The 20,352-nt window shown below is 42.9% G+C and overlaps 1 protein-coding gene across 2 annotated transcripts in view; it reads right to left on the bottom strand.

Moving 5' to 3' along the window:
* The window catches only part of CTSO (cathepsin O), a 53,280-nt gene that overhangs the window by 24,675 nt on the left and 8,253 nt on the right, over positions 1-20,352 (bottom strand). For both annotated transcript variants that reach the window (XM_040332213.1, XM_040332205.1), the window contains exons 2-5: positions 20,056-20,161; positions 4,657-4,796; positions 3,481-3,648; positions 428-549 (exon numbers count right to left, since the gene is read on the bottom strand). In XM_040332213.1, the coding sequence (XP_040188147.1) occupies positions 428-549; positions 3,481-3,648; positions 4,657-4,796; positions 20,056-20,161 (536 nt within the window). The remainder of the gene's footprint in view (positions 1-427; positions 550-3,480; positions 3,649-4,656; positions 4,797-20,055; positions 20,162-20,352) is intronic.

Raw genomic sequence — 20,352 nt, forward strand, 5'->3', positions numbered from 1 at the left:
GAATTTCATGCTATCTCTTCTTTTACATGTGGAATCTAGGGTCCAGTCCCTTGTGGCCTGCTGGCTGATCTGAAAAAAAAAGCCCACCTCTGCGCCACCAAGAGTATAAGGCCAGGAGAGAGAGAGAGAGAGAGAGAGAGAGAGAGAGAGAGAGAGAGGGGGGGAGGGAGAGGGAGAGAGAGAGGGAGAGAGAGAGAGAGAGAGAGAGAGAGAGAGAGAGAGAGAGAGAGAGAGAGAGAGAGAGAGAGAGAGAGATTACTTAAAGACAGGTTTAGTGGAACTGGGAGGGGTTATGTCTGAGATTCATGCCTTTTTTGTCCAGTCTCCATTTACCTAAAGGTGGCAGCATAACCCAAGCCATGAAAACAAACTAATCTGTATCTGTGACGAAAATACAACAGAGATTGATGATCAGAAAAGAGTTTACCTTAAGTCATAGGCATGATATCCTTTTATGGACACCCCATATTCCGTCGCAGGGAAATAATGGCATGATCCAGTGTGTGATTTAAAGGGGTATACCGAGGACCTCACCAGTTTAGTTTTAGACTTAAACAAAACAAATATGATTGGTAAATATTTTAAAATAATGTAGAGAGCTATAAAGAAATGTCAACCAATTCAGAATAAATTATATGAAAGTAATTCATGAGATATTTTTGGAACCAAGAAAAAGCTTTAGGAGTGTTAATTAAAGAAGCTCTAAAATCACTATAAGGTCTTTGTCAGATTGCCATCACCATTCTATTACCTTTCCAAACACTAGACAAAATGCTTCCTTACTATAAAAAAATAAATAAAATAAAAAATCCCCTATTTCTCGGACAAGATGCATGCATTCCTTTTCAGAAATGAGGAGGTCATAAAAAGGACACATCAGTCAAACGCCATCTAAGAAAGGCAGAGTTATCTTGTAGCTGACAGGTAAAGACAAGGGGGGTAATCCACAAAGATCCGGCGTAACTTAATTTTTCCCATTTAAGTTACACTGCCTTAAAATTTCTACCCAAGTGCCCGATCCACAAAGCACTTACCTAGAAATTTTTGGCTGTGTAACTTAAATTCCGCCGGCGCAAGGCGTTCCTCTTTTCATGGGGGCGATTCACATTTAAATTAGGCGCGCTCCCGCGCCGGCCATACTGCGCATGCTCGTGGCGTCATTTTCCCGACGTGCATAGCGCGAAATTACGTTACGCCGAGCTTTGTGGATTGCGACGGGTCAATAAAGTTACGCCGGCGTATCCCTTTTGAGGATCTGGCCCAAAGTTACCAGTGACATCACTGCTAAACGGCCTAGAAATTGTGTCACTGCAATGAAGGTAGTCTAGCTGCATTGGTATAGGGTACATTTTGCAAAGTTGACTAACTCAATACTTACAACTATGCTAGAAAAGATAGGAATTTAAGGCCACACTGCATGCCAGATTTTTATTTTTGCCCATAAATACACTATTTTATTTTAAAATGAAAAGTATTGCCAAAGCTTTTTTGGTCAGAATTCTCTTTTGGGTACATTTGCACTCCTGTGATCCAGAATTAGCAGATAGTAGGCTAAAACTGTCACAGAGCTGCTCTAAGCTTTGGAAGGATCCCATATTGTCGGGATCTATCCAGATGCCTCCAGCACTTAGCGTGCAGGTGAGAGCCAAAGCCAGATTCTCCCATCCCCCTCACCAGCCTGGCGCTCCAGTTAGCACCAGAGAGGCAGAGCAAAAATGCAGTGACTAGCTGACTGCTCTTAGCTCAGAGCCCATGAGAACTGAGCGACGTACAGCAGTCATTTGATCACTCATCTCTCAGGCTTAGAGCCGGTCAGGGCCAGGGATCGTACCGATGCTGCAGCATTGAGGTGAGTATGTTTGTTTTATTTATCTACCCCAAGCTTCTTCTTTAACAAGGGAGGAGCTAACTTCCTAAGGCCTAATTGAAGTCTTACATCTTTTATGAACTCTGAAATACTGCAGGTTATGTTTTTCAACTCTTTTACCTGGAAAATTAAAGAAAAAAGTGAACATATGGTGGCAGTTGCTGATGCTGCCTAACCAATATGTAATAACCTAGAGGGGGGACATGCTGGACTATCTTGGTACCGATACACTAACACATAAAAGTATCATAAAAAATTATTTTATTACATATACAAAACATACATAATTCTAAAAAACAAACATTACCCCACCCCAAAGCAACAAGTTACTACGAACGGATGACCCCGTTAAGTTTCTGTTGAGCAGTTTCCTCTACCGGTTTCGTGGACTCAGCCGTTTCTTCAGGAGGAATGATCTGTATAACAGATAGTATAATAAACCAGATAATAATAAACAGCACATAGACAATAGTACAAAAGATACAGAAAATTGTATACAATGTAATTTAATTTCTTATTTTAATTTTAAACAATGATTGTATACAATTTTCTGTATTTTTTGTACTATTGTCTATATGCTGTTTATTATACTATCTGTTATACAGCTTTTTTTTTTTTTTAATTACTGTATTTATCGGCGTATACCACGTACTCCCCCCCCCCCTTAAAATCAGGGGAAAATCGTGGGTGTGCTATATACGCCGATACTGCGGTTCCCGGGCGCCGCCGAAATAGACAGAGCCGAGCCGAGTGTACTGCGCACTCGGCTCGGCTCCACCCACAGCCATGCAAGAGGAGCCGAGAGAAGCCGAATACACAGGAAATCCGGCTCCTCTTGGCTCGGCAAAGGCGCTAAAAATCCAAAAACGGACACTCACAATGCTGGACGGACCCCGCGAGAAAGCCGCAGACGGACACCTCCAAAGCCACAGACGGACACCCACAAGGCTGGATGCACCCCGCGCAAGGCCGCAGACGGACGCTGGACAAGGCCGCCGATGGACGCAGGGCAAAAAAGTTTTTTCCCTTAAACTACCTTTCTAGGTTTGGGGTGCGCGCTACGCCGGCGCGTGGTATACCCCAATAATTACGGTATGTATGTTTTTTTTATATGTAATAAAATATTTTTTTATGATACTATATGTGTCAGTGTATAAGTACCAAGATAGTCCAGCACTTCCTCCCTCTAGGTGATCACATATTGTTTAGGCAGCATCAGCAACTGTCATCATATGTTCACTTGGTTTAATTTTCCTATTCAAATTTGGATGATGATACTTTTTGTCAACTACTACTGAACGTTATATGAGGCTATACTCAAAACTTTGACAACTATTTTACCTGAGAAATTCCTTAAAATGTCCTAACATTTTCTCTTATTGGAAATGCACTTCTTGCTTCAGCAATCTGTGTTGACATATAAAAGTAATAGCCACACGACTCATTACAGATTTCCTCAAACAGAAGTGTAGTGCTGAAGAATAGAGGGTGTTAGCAAACCTGACTGAATGTCTATTGCTGTGACTTTGAGTTAATGTATTCCTAACTGGTGTCCGATGCTTTTCTATGAAGGACAAATTATGTCAATATAGGAGAAAGGAAAATCAAACAACCTGATATAACCATTTCAAGGCACTGAGCGTTGATCCACCATTGCAGCCATTGTCCATGTACGAACAGTCAATGACCTGCTGTACACTAAGCTCCGTCAGAGGATGTCCTTTGATAGCATAGGCAGACTCCACCGTGTCAACTATGCTGAAAGCCCAGCAAGCACCACACTGAAATATAAAAGCTAAATTAATTACAGAGTTTTGTTAACTGGATATAATACCAGATTACTGTCACCAAAATGTTACAAAAGCAGCATTCTCATAAATAAAGTTACATCAGATCCACAGCAAGAACTCTGAAGGATTTAAAGTTACAGTCTAAACAAAAGCGGTGGTTCAGTTTAAGATATTAGTTGCTTGAATAGCCTACCAGAATTTAGAGAGTATTCTCTATTTTAAATTTTGGGTGAAGTAGATTTGTTCCAGGACTGTCAGTCGTTTTGTGCTCTGGGAGTCAGATGGGGGAACCTCTCCCTGTTGCTGCAAGGCTGTGACATGCTCTCAGCTGGGCTGCTTGCTTACACCTGACTGCTTCAATGACGAAGCAAACACACTGTACCCTTTAAATCTTTCGTAAACTTACTAGAAATTTAGATTCACAGTAGTTCTACTTTATTGTATCTTTGGTTTTCTTTATTTTTACACCCAAAATAACAGATCTAACCTAATCCAGTAAAGTAAAACAGTAGGGTACCCAAGTGGGATTATGTTCCACAGCAACAAATAGTGAACTTAATTTGAAACATAAAGCTGGCCATACACGGAGAACATGTTGACTGTTTTTTGATGAGCTAGAAAAATAAAAAATACCGTAAATAAGATGCAACCACTGTTTGAATATTCTGACTGTGGGTGCCACTTGTATACAATAGCCAACGAGAAGATTCCTCCATTCAGACTGTTTAGTGTGGATAGGGGAATTAATAGATTTCTCTTGTTCAGTCTCATGGGAAAAATCGTACAATGTATGGACTGCAGAGCAATATGATACATAATACTGTATGAGCAAGTTTTTCAGAAAAATTAAATGGAGACATGGAGATGCAACTGGTTAACACTTTTCTAAAGAATAAACATGTCCATTTAACACTCCCACAAATACATGTTTTGTGACAAAAAATGCACATCCATTCACTGGAGAACAAAAGCGAGACAGAAAGGACTCTTGGAACTTACATCCATCTGATTTTTCACTGATGTCACAAGATTTTTGTCTCTCCAGTCAAAACGCAATGGCAGTGCATTTTTACTTGAAAAGGTTTTATTAGGCACAATGTAATTGTCTTTCATAGCAGGGTAGCTCTTCAAGTAAATGTCTAAAGAAAGAACACAAAGTATAAATATGCCAAATATATAAACAGACAGTACAAGTGATAGTAACACATACAGAGATAGAGTGAGCACTTGAGCCAAACCCAGTGTGTGCCTCCAACCTGATTGCTCCAGGTGAAAAATAAAACAAATGGTGAAATGATGCAATGATAAAAGCAATGACTTAAAACATGTGCATAACGTTTTTAAATAACAGCTTTAGAAGGCAGCCCAGTTAAAGAGTAATGGCTAATCTTTCCAGGCGTGACCTCATCCCCGTGGCTTCTAGCGTGCGTTCCAGAGACAGGAAGTGTCAGTATCCACCGGCGCAGCCTTCTCCCAGACACCGAGACGTTCCCTCTCTGAAGGATAAATTAGCCCCCAACATCTTTAATTCCCCTTCTGTGAATTCCATGTTCCTCTCAGACCTAACTGGCTATTACCAATGTAGGAGATGTCAGGTTTTCTCCTTAAACGGATGTAGAACCAGAAGGACTACAAGTTTTAGCTCTGGATGTACGTCAAAGAGTTATACGATTGAGCCGTTCATTACCTGCTCCACGGTTAGAGTTGTATACATGTTGCAGTGCCCATGCGGCCTGCAGTATGTGGGCAGGACCAAGCGCCCACTGCAGGTACGCCTCAATGAGCATATTAACAACATCAGGAGGGTCTATACCAAACATTCAGGGGTAGATCCACTACAGCGGCGCATTATTGCGCCGGGCGTAGCGTATCTAAGATACACTACGCCGCCGTAACTTACCTTTTTTTCGAATCCTCAAAGAATTCACGCCGTAAGTTACGGCGGCGTAGTGTATCTTTGGCGGCGTAATGACGCCGCATTCAAATCTCTGTGATGGGGGCGTGTTTTATGTTAATACGTCGTGACGTAAACAACGTTTTTTTTTTTAACTGCGCATGCGCCGTCCGTGGGGGTATCCCAGTGCGCATGCTCGAAATTTACCCAGAACAAGGCAATGCTTCTACGCAAATCCCTATTCGAACGACTTACGCAAACAACGTAAACATTTCAAATTTCTACGCGGGAACGACGGCCATACTTAACATTGAGTACGCCTCATAACAGCTTTAACTATACGCCGGAAAAAGCCGAACGCAAACGACGTAAAAAAAATGCGCCGGCCGGACGTATGTTCGTTGATCGCCGTAACTAGCTAATTTGCATACTCTACGCAAATTCGACAAAAACGCCACCTAGCGGCCGCCGAAAAATTGCATCTTAGATCCGACGGCATACTAAGACGTACGCCTGTCGGATCGACCGGAGATGCCGTTGTATCTTGTGTTGAAGATACAAAACAAAGATATGATGCGGGAAATGTAAAATTACGCCGGCGTATTAATAAATACGCTGGCGTAATTCTTTTGTGGATCTGCCCCTCAGTGTGAAAACACTATTTAGCTGTACATAAAAGGGATCCAACTAATACTATTTTTCTGGGTATTGACAAGTTCAATCCCCATTGGAGGGGTAGTAACTTAGTTAGGAGTATATCAAAACTTGAGATGTCATGGGTACATAAGCTCAAATGTTATACTCCTTTTGGCCTAAATATCGATGTTGACATCAACTGTTTTATTGATAACTCGTAGGCCGGTAGGATGTTCCCACTCTCATTGAGGTGGTTGTGGGCTTTTTTTAGTACTTAATTTAGTATTTGTTTGTATTTTATTAAGAGGTAAATTATGTATTATCACTCTTGCTCCCTTTATTTCCCACGATATTTGGAGGGCGGCTATGTGGGTAGATATGCGAGGGCATGTGTACTTGATGTGAGTCCCAAGTGGCTGGATATTTGTTAACTTACCCTTAAAGCGGAGTTCCGGCCACAATTTCACTTTTTATATATAAATACCCCTGTAATACACAAGCTTAATGTATTCTAGTAAAGTTAGTCTGTAAACTAAGGTCCGTTTTGTTAGGTTGTTACAGCATTTAGACACTTTATAAAATAGAAATTGACTGGGGCCATCTTAAGTGTGGGCATCATGAAGCCAGACTGTATGACTTCCTGGATTTCAGCCTTGCAGATCTCGCACATGCTCAGTGCTGCACAAGCAGTGTAATAGGTTTCAGATCAGGTTTCAGCACCTGTACTGTCCAAGTCACATGATTCTTCGAGACTGGGGAGTGCACAGACTCCTGGAAAGTTACACCCACTACATTCCCAGGAGTCTGTGCGGTGTAGGTTAGGAAGCTTAAGCACCTAGGTGAAGGAAGTGGGAAGATTAACTATTCTGCCTAGCAACAACACTTTGAAGGCATCTAAAAAAAATTTTTTTTTTTTCTTAAAGGACTAATGACATTTTTTTAAAACTACTGATGTAATGTTATATTTATGGGTGGAACTCCACTTTAATTATGTGGCAGGGGTTTAGACATTGCTTCAAGTTTTTGAATATTTTCACAATATAGGCCTTTCTGACATATAGATGCAGTCAATAAGGTTAGATGGCCTCCTTCCTTGGTTTTAAATTCAATATAATCCCATGGTCTAAGATTTTGGCGATTAGTGTCATCAGAATCGCATATTGTTATTGGGTCATATAGTGGCCATTATCTGTTTATTGTCAGATTATTCTGATTAATACACAGTCATATGCATATATCCCATATATTTGTATTTATTTATATTTAATATATTATATATTCTTAGTTCAATTTTAATCTAATTTTAATCTATTTTTCCGCTACAGATTTAGTCGAGTATGTCCTATTTTCATTAAAATGGGTAGCATGCCGCTCGTCTCTATGAGATGTATGGTATGCTGCCTTAATAGGTTTGCTTCGGCATGCTGTTTCGGGTTTAACATGTCTGCTGGGGAGATTAACAAAATTTCCACTTTACAACTTCTTTGCCTTCCATTATTAAAAATGGCGCTATTGTGGCCTCTTTGGGATTCACAGCGAGGCTGTGACATTGAGTAACACATATAAGCAGTGGTCAGAACGCCGCCCGTATCCCGTCCCCTTTGAGACGAAACGTTCGGCAAGCGATGTTCTGACGTCATCGCGTCATCAGCTGAACCCGGAAGACACGGGCAGGCAGATCGAAGAGCTGGCCAGCTCGATAAGTTTATGCATACAGCACTGGAATTTGTTGTAAGTGCGCATTTTTAGCTTTATTAATAAATGTACCTTGGATTTTACACTATGCAGGCTCTTTTGCTTTATATGGCACATCTTGCAAAATGCATTGAATGAGGCTACCGTACATTGATGCTGTTCCTGGTGGAGATTCATGTGGAAGTTTCCAGCATATATGCGATTGTGATCTCCTGTGATAAGAGATCGTTTTTAGCTGGTAAGAGGCAGTGTGACATTAAGGTGGAGGTGCTTTTCTATCCTCACGTTTCTGGATGCTGTGGATTTCTTTTCACTTGAAGACTGAAGTTCGAACACCTTTTGGACTTTATTAGCTAGATTCAGGTAGATGTGTGCATCTGTGAGGCGGCGTAGCGTATTTACGCTACGCTGCCGTAAGTCAGAGAGGCAAGTGCTGTATTCACAAAGCACTTGCCTCCTTAGTTACGGCGGCGTAGTATGAATGGGGCGGCGTAAGCCCGCCTAATTCAAATGAGGATGAGGGGGGCGTGTTTGCTGTAAATTACTTGTGACCCGACATCATGATTGGCGGTTTTTACTAACGGCGCATGTGCCGTCCGTGTACATATCCCAGTGTGCATTGCTCCAAAGTACGCCGCAAGGACGTATTGGTTTCGACGTGAATGTAAATTACGTCCAGCCCTATTCACGGACGACTTACGCAAACGACGTAAAAATTTGAAATTTCGACGCGGGAACGACGGCCATACTTAACATTGGCTAGGCCACCTAGGGGGCAGCTTTATCTTTATGCTGACGTACCTCTTACGGAAACGGCGTATCTTTACTGCGACGAGCAAGCGTACGTTCGTGAATCGGCGTATCTAGTCATTTGCATATTCTACGCCAAACTCAACGGAAGCGCCACCTAGCGGCCAGCGGAAATATTGCACCCTAAGATACGACGGCGCAGGCCGTCGTATCTTAGCTAGGTTTAAGTGTATCTCAGTTTGAGCATACACTTAAACATACGACGACTTAGATTCCGAGTTACGACGCCGTATCTACTGATATGCCGGCGTAACTCTTTGTGAATCGAGCTATATGTGTATTAATCCATTCATTTAATTTTCTATATTTGGACTTTAAGTGAACTTATCTGTCACTGGTTCACTACAAACATTTTGTTTATATGTTTGTTTAATCACTCTCCGTTCCTTTATTGAGAGTCATATTTCATAGTTCTCCACATATCATTTATGTGTTCACCATTTTTCTATATAGGTCACTTCTATATATATTTAATTTATACTAGCACAGCTTTTTTTTTATTCCATATTCTCCCAGACACTGCAGCCATCAAGCCAACGGATCCCACTTGCTTCATGGACGTCCGGCATTACATGCCTGTTATGAATGTACCTTTGTGAGTACCTCATTTACATGTGAAATTAAAAACCATTTGATTTATTGCACTTAGAGTGGCACCTCTGTTTCATCCCCAGTACAAGTGGTAGCAATCTGCTTGCTTAGCACTTTAATTAATTAGTCTATACCTTATGGAAACATTGTTTTCTAAATTTGCCACAAGTGCTGCATAGATTCAGCTTTGTGTGCTGCTTAAAAAAGAACCTCTCATTGTTGAGCTTTCCTGAAAATACGAGTTGTCTGTCATGCTCATCCAGTGGCTTCTCTGGAAGAAGTATGCAGATTAGAGGTTCTGAGTTTGCTTTAACTTGTTCAAATATTTTATTGAAATAGAACAGAGTGTACATCAATATACTGGAGTCAGAAGGAGGTTAGATTCATGTACAATAATCCGGCACAGTATACGTCATCAATATTTAGTACGGTAAAGAGAAGAAAAATAAAAAACGAAAAAAGGAAGGGGCTTCGGCCAGGCTTGTAGGATTAAACAATGGCTGACATTAGAGGGTGGGTCCTCTGGTGGGAGGAGGATAGGTTACACCAGGGCTCAGCCAGGCCTCGAAGCATACTCGCCACCAGTTGCCCCGCCCAACCCCTACCATGTCTCGCCCCTAATCCCGCCCCTAGACACGCCCTCATAAATCTCATGAAATTACACTTAAATGTTTTATGTAGAATTAAGTAATAACTATTAACAACAACTTAATCCGTGCCCAAAAATGCAGCCTGCCCATGTCTACCAATGCAGCAAAATGTCCCCATTTTACAGCCAGAGTCCCCTCACCCACATTGCAGCCAGAGTCCCCTCACCCACATTGCAGCCAGAGTCCCAGGGCCGGCCCTATGATGGGACTAGGTGGTACCATGGGTACCAGGCAGCACTTTTAGGGGGGCAGCATTCTGCCGCCCGCCAGACCGCCCACTCCGCTGCCTGTGAGGACACTCGCAGCCAGAGGGGAGCAGTCTGCGAGTGAGAAAGGCAGGCGCCGCTCCCTCTGAGGAACCTGTTGTGCCGAGAATGGTTGCCCCGTCTGAATCTGTTCCCCCCCTGTCTCTCGGCTCCGATCGGAACTCTGCCTCTCCAGCCCTCTGCATTGCCGCTCCCTCCTACTCTAACCACAAATTCTTATGATCCTAGTACCGCCCGCCTCTCCAGCCCTCTGCATTGCCGCTCCCTCCTACTCTACCCACAAATTCTTATGATCCTAGTACCGCCCGCCTCTCCAGCCCTCTGCATTGCCGCTCCCTCCTACTCTACCCACAAATTCTTATGATCCTAGTACTGCCCGCCTCTCCAGCCCTCTGTATTGCTGCTCCCTCCTACTCTACCCACAAATTCTTATGATCCTAATACCGCTCCGTCCCTGTGAGCGTCCCCAGTACAATGTTATTACTCATTATGGCAGATTGGATAGCAGCATTTGCCCCCGGGAGACAACCTGTGTACAGGATATTTCTATGCCTATGTGGTTCGGATGACATTGACTATTTTCCTCTCTTGTCTGTCATGGCGAAACGTGTAGACGCACAGGGGACATTTATAGGCAATATACATACCTGACATCTTGTATTGTATTATATTTTTAATGTTGTTTTATGCAACTACTTTGTAATAAAATTATATATTTTTTGCTATCCCTGTCTGTGTTGCCTGTAAAGTCCGACCATTGGTTGCTTTCCTTAAGCAATTTTGTCTTTATCACATGAATAGAGCCATGACAGGTCCTCTTTATACATGAATAGAGCCATGACAGGTCCTCTTTATACATGTATAGAGCCATGACGTGCTTTTTTTTGGGGGGGAGGGGCAGCATTTCATTCTTGGTCCCAGGCAGCACAAAGTCTTGGGCTGGCACTGCAGAGTCCCCCCCACACATATTGCAGCCAGATTCTCCTCCCACACATGTTGCAGCCAGAGTCCCCCCCCCACATATTAGTCAGAGTCCCCCCCCACACACATATTAGCCAGAGTTCTCCCACCCACACATATTAGCCAGAGTCCCCCCCCACACACACACACACACACACATTAGCCAGCCCCCCCCCCCCCACACACATTAGCCAGAGTCCCCCCCACATATATTAGCCAGAGTCCCCCCCCACATATATTAGCCAGAGTCCCCCCCCCACACATATATTAGCCAGAGTCCCCCCCCCCCACACACATATATTAGCCAGAGTCCCCCCCCCCACACATATATTAGTCAGAGTTCTCCCCCCCCCACACATATTAGCCAGAGTTCTCCCCCCCCCCCCCCACACACACACATATTAGCCAGAGTTCTCCCCCCCCACACACATATTAGCTAGAGTTCTCCCCCCCCCCCACACACATATTATCTAGAGTTCTTCCCCCCCACCACACATATTAGCCAGAGTTCTTCCCCCCACCACACATATTAGCCAGAGTTCTTTCCCCCCCCCCCCGCATCCTACCTGTGCTGGGTAGGAGAGGAGGAGCCGCCGCCGAATGGTTCGCGGGGAACATTACAGCTTTTAATTCAATAGCTGTGTGTGTTCCCCGCAGCGCGCGTCTTATACAGCCCCTCCCCTCTTGTCCGGGAAACTTTGATAGACAGATCACCCATCCAATCCTGGGATGGGTGATCTGCCTATCAGTTTCCCGAAGGGGAGAAGCTGTATAAGATGCGGTTTGAACGCCGCGGCGGCTCCTCCTCTCCTCGCTCGCCCCCCCTGCTCCCAAGCAGCCCTCAAAATTTACTCGCAAAATGCGAGTGGCGAGTGTAAATTTTGAGGGCTGGGTTACACAGTATGGTCAGAGTCAGGAGTAAGGACACCCTATTAGGCTGGTTTCACACCTATGCAGTTTTAGTGCTTTTTGCAGATTTGCACTACAGTCCATTTAACGTGGTTTCCTATGGAAAACAATCTGTAGTGCAAAATGCAAAAAGCACCAAAAATGCATAGGTGTGAATCCAGCCTTAAGGTACAATTAGGCGCTTCAGAGGGGGGAGGAGGAAGAAAGATATTAACCACTTAAGACCCGGACCATTATGCAGGTAAAGGACCTGGCCAGTTTTTGCGATTCGGCGCTGCCTCGCTTTAACTGACAATTGTGCGGTCGTGCGATGTGGCACCCAAACTAAATTGGCATCCTTTTTTTTCCACAAATAGAGCTTCCTTTTGGTGGTATTTGATCACCTCTGCGTTTTTTTTTTTTTGCACTATAAACATAAATAGAGCGATATTAAATATCCCCCAAAAAAGATATAAAAAAACATTATTTTTTCTCATCGCAATAAGCATTTATCGATTGGTTTGCGCAAGATTTATAGCGTTTACAAAATAGGGGATAGTTTTATGGCATTTTTATTTATATATTTTTTTTACTACTAATGGCGGCGATCAGCGATTTTTTTTGTGACTGCGACATTATGGCAGACACATCGGACACATTTTTGGGACCATTGTCATTTTCACAGCGAAAAGTGCTATAAAAATTACAATTGCAGTTTAGGAGTTAACCACTAGGGGGCACTGAAGAGGTTAAGTGTGACCTCATATGTGTTTCTAACTGTAGGGGGCGGGGCTGGATGTGTGATGTCAGTGATCGTCTTTCCCAATATCAGGAAACAGACGATCACTGACATTGCCACAGTTAAGAACGGGGAAGGTGTGTTTAAACACGCCTCTCCCCGTTCTTCAGCTCCTGTGACCGATCGTGGGACACCGGCGGCGATCGGTTCCGTGGGTTCCGCAGTCACGGAGCTTCGGACCGGGTCACGTGCTGGCGGGGCGTGCTCGACCCACGGCTGGGCTCTTAAAGGCGACGTGCCTGTGCACAGCCGTGCCATTTCCGCCGACATATATCAGCGTTAGGCGGTCTTTAAGTGGTTAATAACTACACCAGAGTACACCTAAGGGGGAAGCCTGAGGGCCACCAACAAAATCTGTTCCTAGCCATGTAACCGAAAAGTAGGAGGAGGGTGTTGTGGTCACCCATATGAGCAGGGCAAGACTTATTGCATTCTCGAGGACCATTGGGGGGGGGGGGTGTAGATGGAAAACTAAAGAAAAGAAAAGGGTGGCTTGGAAGGTTACGAATACAAAGAGAAAGGAGGACCATAGGTGGGGTGGCTAGTAGATTATGGCTGTAAGGGATATGTCGAAATCGGGAAGTAGGGGGTAATTAAGGGCTTCCAAAATCTTTGGCAAGAAGTAAACATGTCTAGGATGACCGCTTTTAGCGAGGATCATTGCTTGAGTGATTCTGTGTTTCATTGCTAGGATATGCAGGGAGATGTCCATGCTCTCACAATAGTTTGTTTAGCTGCTGTGGTGAAGAAGTGTAATGCCGTACACATGACTGTTTTTAATGTCATGGAAAAAAGCAATGTTTTTCTCAACGCAATTCTTGTCAAGCCTGCCTTGCATACACACAATCGTAAAAAAAAATGCTCAAGCAAAACGCGGTGACACGTACGACGGCACTATAAAGGGGAAGTTCCATACGGATGGCCCCACCCTTTGGGCTGCTTTTGTGTTAGTAAAAGTTTGGTGAGAGACAATTCACGCTTTTCAGTCTTCGTGCTTTTCAGTGTGTTACAGCACGATGAATGTGCTATCTCTCATAACTTGCTTCAGAGCAAGCATTTTTTTCCCGTTGTTAAAGCCTACACACAATTAGAGCGTGTTCTAAATTTTTAATGGCCATTTTTCACGTAAAAAAAAAAAATGCTCTGGAGCCTACACACGATCGTTTTTAATGACCAATTTAAACAATTTCATTTTTCTTGTCATGAAAAACGGTCGTGTGTACGCGGCATTAGGTTAACCAGCAGACAACGGTCTGATAGACCGCTTTCATCGGTCCAAACCGATCGTGTGTGGGCCCCATAGGTTATTTAACCATAGGTTAAAAAAAAGGCCAACTTGATTTAAATTTTACCTATGGATTCCTAACCGATGGGAAAAAAACGATCGTTAGTAGGCACAACCATCGGTTAAAAATCCACGCATGCTCAGAATCAAGTCGACGCATGCTTGGAAGCATTGAACTTGTTTTTTTCAGCACGTCGTTGTGTTTTACGTCACCGCTTTCTGACACGATTGTTTTTTTAACTGATGGTGTGTAGGCACGACGGACCATCAGTCAGCTTCATCGGTTAATCTATGACAACGGTCCTTCAGACCGTTCCCATCGGATGGACTGATCACGTGTACGAGGCTTTAGAGTTTAAAATTTGCTTTAAAATTTACCTCATGCATCCTTGATTGTTTTGATTCAATGCTTTAAAGAGTAATGAAGGAAAAGAGATTATTATGGACTAGCATTTTAGGATGGATGTCAGCACCAAACGTATCCAATATTTGCATCAAGTTTACAACGTTACTGTAGGTTGTCATGTATGTAGACAGGATCCGAGTACCTGTGGGGCAGCAAATTTAACTCCATAGCAGAAAATGGTAGAATTAAAAAACATTTAAGTTACTGTGTGCTTCAGTGATATGGATCATTATTTAGAATGGTCCTGCCCATTGTCAAATTAGTAGAATACAATCTGGACACACAGTAGTTACTGATAACATGCATTTTTAAATAAGTTAACTGTTGCAAATGCTACACTCTGTTTGTAGAGTCTAAGGGCCAGATTCACAACCAGCGGGCGCAACTTAACTTTTCCGATTTAAGTTACACCGCCGCAAATTTTCTGCCTAAGTGCCCGATCCACAAAGCACTTACCTGGAAATTTGCAGCGGTGTAACTTAAATCCGTCCGGCGCAAGGCGGGCCCAATCGAATGGGGCGAGTCCCATTTAAATTAGGCGCGCTCCCGCGCCGGACGTACTGCGCATGCTCCGTCGGGTAAATTACCTGACGTGCATTGCGCTAACTGACGTCGCACCGATGTCATTTGCTTAGACTTCAACGTAAATGGCGTCCAGTGCCATTCACGGACGTCTTACGCAAACGACGTTGATGTTTAAATTGACACGGGAACGACGGCCATACTTACCATGGCTTAAGAGAACTAGGGCTAAGCCCTAGTTTTACATGGCGTAACTCGACGGAAACTACGTAGATTTAGATCGACGGGACGTTCGGGGATCGCCGTAAGTCTTCATTTGCATATTCTACGCCGGCCGCAATGGCCTCGCCACCTAGCGGCCGGCCGAGAATTGCATCCTTAAGATCCGACAGTGTAATTCAATTACACCTGTCGGATCTTAGGGCTAGCTATGCGTAACTGATTCTGTGAATCAGTCGCATAGTTAGAAACAGAGATACGACGGCGTATCAGTAGATACGCCGTCGTATCTCGTTTGTGAATCTGGCCCTAAAGTCCAAAAGAGAAAATTATGTGTATAATCCTCCCAAACAACATACTGTATATGTTATTAAGAAGAAATGCATTAGTCATTTATTGTTTAATTTCTTAAGAGCCATGAGCCCAGCAGGTGCACCAGGTACACAGGGGTGTATTGTAAATGTGTACGCTGTACTTAGCAATTAGATTGCTGGGTGCCTGGATGGTGGTGTATATTTATAGTTCTTGTTTTGATTTATTGTATATAAACCTCTGGGCTTTTTGTCATGGGGCCGCATATATATGTGTATCTGTATTTGTGCTGGGAGCTTGCCGCACAGCGTTCTCCCAGCACAGCGACCGGGATCTCACTGAGATCCCCGGGTCCCGTACTAATGAATGTGTGGAATTTTTAAGTATTTATAAATAAACAGAATAAAAAGCCCACTCTTGTCAAAACTATGCACAAATGAGAACAGCATAGTCCTAGTGTCCCAATCATCTCCATTACTTAAAGGATAAGTTCACCTTTTTGAATTTTTATTTCAGAAATGTGCATTAATTATTCTTTTTTTACTTGGAGTCTGCAAAGCATTGCACCAGCCTCAGTTCCTGCCATGCAGGACTCCTGCAGACTTGTAGTATATCTGTCTGCTCGCATCTTGTGTAAGCTATCCTCCAAATGAAGGGACAAAAAAAATATAATACAAAATTACACACATATAACAAAGTTTGCCCCTGGCTCAGAATCAATAATTAAGTTCCAAAACAAAGAGGAAATCATGCTAATCAAGACTCTCGCTTATAAATTTTATACTATGTGTATATATATATATATATATATATATATATATATATATATATATATATATATATTAGATATATATTTATTTGTGTGCCCCTTACCTTGGAGGATAGGTTACTATTAGATTATATCTATTTAGTGGTATAACCTTACTTTTTTGATTTTACATAAACTTGTTTATTTTTTGTATATACTCCTTTAGCTTTGTTTTTAAAAAAAAAAAGCTAGGTATTTGTGCTACTGAAAAAGGTACCAATATTGGAAGAGGAAAGCAGCCAGCACTTTTTGTTGATAAGCAAATATAAAAAGTCCACATGCAGCGCTAATAAAAAGCAACAGTCTTTGAAGTATTGAAAGAGGAAAAGATCATAATCCCATCACCAGTTTTCAGTGTGTATAGGGAAGCACACCATATGTGATGCATAGTAGCCCATTATGCTTTACCTTTGTACGGAAATAAGGAGGAAGTAAAACCCATCAGCGTCTAGCAGCTAGAGCAGTGGTTCTCAACCTGGGGGTTGAATGACAATTTGCCAGGGGTCACCGAATCCTGGGCTATTCCTGAAGCCCGCACAGCTTTCCCAGCCTTTTCGCAGCCGATAGAGAGATATAGAAGAGAAAGAAAGGAGAAAAAAAAAAAGAGAGAGAGTGGTACATCCTAAAATGTACCATAAGTGGTTTTAATAGTGTATGAGTGGAAGGGACTCAGGGAGCAATACATTTCCGTGGGTTAGGGGCACAAATTACATGTCTTGCCTTGGGTGTTGACAACTCGCGCTACGAAAATTTTACTGTTAGGGGTCCCCGAAACTTGGGAAATTTTATCAAGGGGCCACGGCACTAGCAAGGTTGAGAATCACTGAGCTAGAGGATCCGTTTCTCGTTGGTGCTTCTGTCTGGGGGCTCCTCTGGCTCTCGCATCTGAGAGGCATTTCCTATGTATGGAATGCAGACGCAGGACAGGATGCGTTCCAGCAGAGTATTTCCGGGTTTTCGGGTCCTCCTGGGGGTTGATTCCTCCGTGATTCGTGTTACCTGTTGACACATTTAAAAAGGGTGTGCTTTTGTGGTAGAGCCATACTACTGATGATATCCACTGGGATGAAACATGTCAGGCTGGCTGAGACACAAAAGCACGCTGAATGCCATGGGTCTTTTGTTTTATGATGATCGTTCTTATGGACTGTACATGTAAGTTGCTACAATAAATCCTTTCACAAGTGAGACGGGCTTCACAATGTGCTGCTTTATTTCCATTTGGTGATGATATTCCCGTGATTGGGTGAGTAAACAAAGTTTACTGCTTTGTTACTGCTTGGGACAAGTGAAAGGATGCAAGCTTTGGTATTTACCATCTACATACTGGTGATTGACGAGTTCAGATGTGATCCCTTGGGAAGTTATTAATCAATGCCTATCACTTGCTGATATCTGGTAAGCAGATTTGATTCTCATGTGGTGTGGTGTGCTTCCCTATACATACTGAAAACTGGTGAAGGGATTATCATCTTTTCTTCTTTCAAAGACTGTTGCTTTCTATTAGCGCCGCATATGGACTTTTTATAATTTTTTTGTTTTGTTTTATATGTACATGAGAATCCTCAACGTCAAAAGGTCCTGAGGAAGCGGGAAACAAAACAAAATACATCTATGCATATTGATCTTATTTTCAACCTTCTAGAACACAGGTGTCAAACACAAGGCCCGTGGTCCGGATCCGGCCTCCAGGCCATTTCATGTGGCCCTCACACCTCCAGCCCTCCTCTGGTCCTCCTCCAGACCATTACTTTCTGCTTTTAAGCATCCAGCGTCTTCTCAGCAGCAGCATAAGGAAAGGGGGGTGCACTGTGACGTAAGGGAGAGTGGGGGACTCAACTTCTGATGATGGGGTGGCTCTTGAATGTAAGGGGAGGGGATGCGTTGGACATCTAATCTTACAGATACAACCGGCCCTTATTAGTGCAATCATAATGCTGATGTGGCCCACAATTAAATTGAGTTTGACACCCCTGTTCTAGAACATTCAATGAAGTTGGTTGAGGTCATGGTCTCTGGATATGCAAGCTATAAAAAACTATTTTTAGAGTGTTTGTCTTCATGGATATACGTTTAATCATTGTGGAATAAATATATTTGTAATAAAATGTTTTATACTATGCAATAGTGTGGCTGGCCATTTGAGGCATATGCAAAGTCTCATTATGAAATGGCTTTCCAAAAATATTTAAATGAGGGGATGCAGCCTGTTGTGGTGAAATATCGATAACACTCCACTCCTGTGTATATTTTCCCAGAGTTTTAGTAAATCTCCCCCATCATTTTTTTTACTTTAACATTTACACTTAGATTTTGTAAACGTATTAAAACAAAAATGTGTGTGTTCATGTCACTATCATTTCCCATATCCCTGTACATTGCCTTTGCTAAGATGCCCATCTAAAAGTTTTTTTAAAATTACCGACACTCCCTTCTGACACCACCAATTGTGGAAGGTAGTGTCACATGCTTACCGCTCTAAAGCCTCGTACACACGACCGGTTTTCCCGGCAGCAAAACTGCCAGGAGAGCATTTGGCCAGGAATCCCGGCCGTGTGTATGCTCCCTAGCAGTTTTCCCCTCAGGAAAACAGCCGAGAATCCCGACGGGGAAATAGAGAACCCTACTCTCTATTTTCTCGTCCCAGCAGAGTGTTTCCCGCTGAGAAAACCGGTCGTCTGTATACTTACCTGTCCCAGGTAAACCCACGCATGCTCAATAAGAGTTCGCATGCGCGGTAGCATACAAGTTTAGTATGGGGTGTAGCAAGATGGCGGGGACGGCATCGAATGTGACAATGTGGCTCATCATAGTCGATGACATCACTGCGTTCTTGCAATTCAAAACGGTGGTTCTTTTGAATGGCCGTCTGTATGCAAGGCTTTGCAAGACAAGCTTGCCAGGAATCCTGTCAGGAACACTGATGTTTTTTTCTTGATGGGATTCCCGGCCGTGTGTACAGGGCCTTACAGTAAAAAAAAACTATTTAGTTTATGGGTAAACGGTTTCTCATCCAAATTCACTGAGTGGCCACATGTCTTCTTGAGTGATTGGAAACTAAATAGTTTCTTCCCTATGCTAGAATCACTATATAGATATTTAAATATCTCCATCATATCCCCTCTTAGGAGTCTCTTCTCCAGGTAGAATAAGTTTAATGTTTGTAGTTGATCCTCACAACTGAGTTTTGTTGCCCTTCTCTGGACCTTTTGCAGTCCCAGCACATCATTCCTGAGGACTGGAGACCAGAACTGGATGGCATACTCAAGATGTGGCCAAACCAGCATTTTTGTAAAGTGGTGGAATGGCAGCTCATTTATAGGTTTCATCAACATGACACACCTTAACAGGCTTCTGTAACGCAACACACATCAATACAATTGCCCAGAGCAGACAGGTTTGAATGGGCCTCTATTGGCAATGTGGGCATTTGCCTGCTTCCTTTTGCCCCTTCATCATCCCTCATTGGTCATTATGTAGGAGGCAGGAAGCGAAAGCTAAGTTTCAGTTTCTTGGAACTTGGTAGAGTTTGTTTGATATCATTACTGCACAAATTAATAAATACAAATGGTGTAAGACGAGTTGAACAGTGCACAAAAAAATATCCATGTATCTAAAACAAAAAGGCAAATATACCACAATGTTTTAAAAACCTACCTGAAAACTCTTGGGCTGACAAATCAGAAAACTGGTTAATTCCATAAAATGCATCTCCAGCACTGTGTGCAAACCCATTCAGATATTTGTGTCTTTCCAAGCTTTCCTGAAACACAGAAAAAAAAAAGAAGGAGGATCATCTAAAGCAGTGGTTCTCAACTCAACAGGCCAAGTTTGCAAGATAACTGAAATACATCACAGGTGATATCATTTGCTGCCCAGTGATTGCAGTATTCTAGTCTGCATTTCCCCAATGTAATACTTAAAATCTGGCCTGTTAGTGGGTCCTGAGGACAG

The sequence above is a fragment of the Rana temporaria genome, chromosome 1 (genome assembly GCF_905171775.1).
Source record: "Rana temporaria chromosome 1, aRanTem1.1, whole genome shotgun sequence".
NCBI lineage: Eukaryota > Metazoa > Chordata > Amphibia > Anura > Ranidae > Rana > Rana temporaria.